This window comes from Bidens hawaiensis, unplaced genomic scaffold (genome assembly GCF_021521415.1).
Source record: "Bidens hawaiensis isolate Kalapana, Puna unplaced genomic scaffold, B.hawaiensis_p1.1 tig00018753_1, whole genome shotgun sequence".
NCBI classification, from domain to species: domain Eukaryota; kingdom Viridiplantae; phylum Streptophyta; class Magnoliopsida; order Asterales; family Asteraceae; genus Bidens; species Bidens hawaiensis.
The window spans coordinates 365195-368216 of NW_027492844.1; the positions used below are offsets into that span (position 1 = coordinate 365195).

Consider the following 3022-nt stretch of genomic DNA (forward strand, 5'->3'; position numbering starts at 1 on the left):
AGTACTGAAGTATACAGACTAAGTATAGTCAGAGTATAAGTGAGTCAGAGTGAGTGTGTATGAATTCCTCATGCAGGTTGACAAGGTATTTATAGCCGAAGGATGTGGGAAGGTGATTGAGCCAGCTGTACTCTTCTAGAAGATCTTTGATAACCGCTTGGACGCGTGTCCCTTTGTGATAGGTTGAGCTATACGTCCCATGTGCATGGTTATAACAACCTGGACACGCGTCGCCTTATGATATGATGGACCATACCCTGGCCATGTGCACGGTTATAACAACCTGGCCAGATGTCCTTTGCTCATTGGCTGGCGAGTCATGTATTCCTCACGTAATCAATCGTGGATATTCTTCTAGCGAGTAAATAGTTAATGATAGCTGTCCAATTGGCATTGCCTTCCGGTCATTTTGGCGGACAAGTGTCCTGTCTCGCGGATGACTTCTGAAGGTGCCTGGATGTTTCCGCGTACGGTGCGAAGATGTTCTTCCTCTACCGTGTTATGCGGGTGATCCATATGTCCCGCGGGTGTTATATGCGGGGTTCCTCTACGACCCGCAGGCAATATTTAAGGGTATTTGGGTCTTTTTGGTACCCTACCTCTATAATTCCAAAGAAATTATTAGCAAATCAACTAGAATCATTTTGGCTTAAAAATATTCTAGGTAATATTCTTTCAAATGTTTTTATTTTTTTTTTTCGGAGTCTTAAACTGAAAATCATAAGCTAAGTTGTAGGTAAGATATTTATGTCGACGTTTTATTTAGTGTCTATTAACAATTATCATCATCTTTTCTAATAAAGTTTGAAACTACTTTCAATATTTGTGTGTGACTGCTTAAGACAGAATGTTAGCCGTCCATATTGATTTTGATATTTAAGGGGTAATTCATCAAAAACACAATAAAAAGGAAATCCATAATAAAATGTTTAAATTGATATTAGTAAAATAAAAAAAAACTGAATTCTAATTATGACATTAAGTTATAACCGAAATACAATAATTTTATAATCAATAATCTTTATTGAGAAATCTTTTACTGGTTTTCCCAATCTTTTGGCACAATAATCTGTGGGTAGTTGAGCAACGAATTCTTCAGATCCAAGAAGTCAAACTCCAGTAGAAGTAAAAATAGTACACTTATATTTTTTTTAGCCTCATTTGTTTTTATTAAATGTGCTCATAATTACAAAGACCTGTAATAAGCAATTCTCCTCTATGTTAACATTTGTCTTTTTCAGACTCTTTGCTAATTCTAGAGAACTGTCTATTCCGTCTTACTCTGAACTTAGCCATTTTGGATATGGAAATAGTAATCTTGCAATTAAAAGAGTGGAGCGTATAATACCAAAACGGAATCCTCATTTAATGCAGATGTGCTGGCCATTAACCCCTCTACTTCTCTCTCAAAAAATTATATACATACAGATATATACATATATATGCGCGCGCACACACAGAGGTATATGTATCAACAAGACATTAATTCATTGTCCTTTTAGTTTCCTACTTTCTAAAGATGACAAACATAACACTTTCTTAACCTTCCACCCATGATCCCATCCTATATATGCGCACATATATATGTATATGTATATCTATACATACATATGTTCTGTTCATAGCAAGGAGATTCAGTTATCCTCTTTATATATATAATACATATCTTTGTGTTTGTTCTCTCTCATCCAAGAAGATAAGATAGATAGATACCTTGGGCATATATGAGGTTAAAGATGAGAAATTTAGCAACTTGTTACAATGAACATGCAATCAAGGTTTCAGATTCATATTGTTCTGGGAATTCAAATAACATTTATGTGCCTCCAGCCTTAATCCCTTCAATCCAAGATGAAGTTTCAGTTCTTTACAAAGTGGAACTCTCTACACAAACCCTAATATTCATCACCCTCACATGGTCAACTCACAACATTGACTATGCATTCACAATCAACATCAATGACCACCATTCCAATTCCTCTAAATCCTTTTCTTTGAGAAAGATTAAAGGGTCCAAAAAGCTTGAGCCTTTTGAGTTCAAAGTTGAACTCATTTGGGATCTTTCTAAAGCCATATATGAAGTTGGACCGGAGCCGGTCAAAGGGTACTTTGTGGCGGTTTTGGTCAACTCTGAGTTGATTTCAATTGGTGGTATTGATGATTTGGAGGTAAGGAAGCGTGTTCTTGATTACCCTTTTGCCAAATGCTCGTTGGTATCGCGCAATGAGAGATTTTTGGGAAACTTTGAGTATTCGAGCCGGGCAAAGTTTTTCGACACGGGGATGTGGCATGATATATTGATCACATGTGTGGCTGATGACAAAACAAACAAGACACCTTTGAGTATGTGTGTTTGTATAGACAAGAAGAATGTGATTGATGTGAAGAGATTAAGATGGAATTTTCGTGGTAATCAGACCGTGTTTTTAGATGGAATGGTTGTGGATTTGATGTGGGATGTTCATGATTGGTTCTTCCAGTCGAATACAGATTCGAATTCGAATACAAAATCAAGATCAAGGGCTGGGATCTTCTTGTTTAGACCAAGAAATGGGTTGGATAGTAGATTGTGGCTCCAAGAAAAGAATTTGGATGGGAAAGAAGAACAAAAAGTTAGGGCTTCTTTGTTGATTCGTGCGTGTAAGAACCGTAGCTAATTTTTTATTTTTAAATTTTTTATTTTAATTTCTGTTAATAAAGAAAAATTATATCAAAAGTTTGTTATCTCACTATTAATTTGTGTTTCTGTATACTAACCTTAATTTTTTATGAGGATGCATGTTATTTCTATGTAACCAATGAAAATTTATGACCTTATAAAAAGCATGACTATATATATGATGTAATATTGATATACGTAGTTGAAGTTTTATTTGTTTTTACTTTTTAACTTTTGTGTGGAAAGTATGGAACAATGGACTCTAGAATCCAGATTGTTAAGATGTTAACTATACTTTGGGGTTGTTTGGAACCCACCATGTATAAAAACATTAACAACATCTTCTGTTTTTCTATATCTATA

The 3022-nt window shown here is 35.2% G+C and overlaps 1 protein-coding gene across 1 annotated transcript; it reads left to right on the forward strand.

The window, feature by feature from the left end:
* The first annotated feature begins 1736 nt into the window (after positions 1–1736).
* LOC143556918 (uncharacterized) lies at positions 1737–2657 on the forward strand. Its single transcript, XM_077046130.1, has one exon. It carries the CDS (start codon positions 1737–1739, stop codon positions 2655–2657), a length of 921 nt encoding a protein of 306 aa, XP_076902245.1.
* Positions 2658–3022: the final 365 nt, after the last annotated feature.

Bases quoted from the DNA above. Each gene is read 5' to 3' on its own strand.
- LOC143556918 (XM_077046130.1), top strand. From the start codon at position 1,737: ATGAGAAATTTAGCAACTTGTTACAATGAACATGCAATCAAGGTTTCA.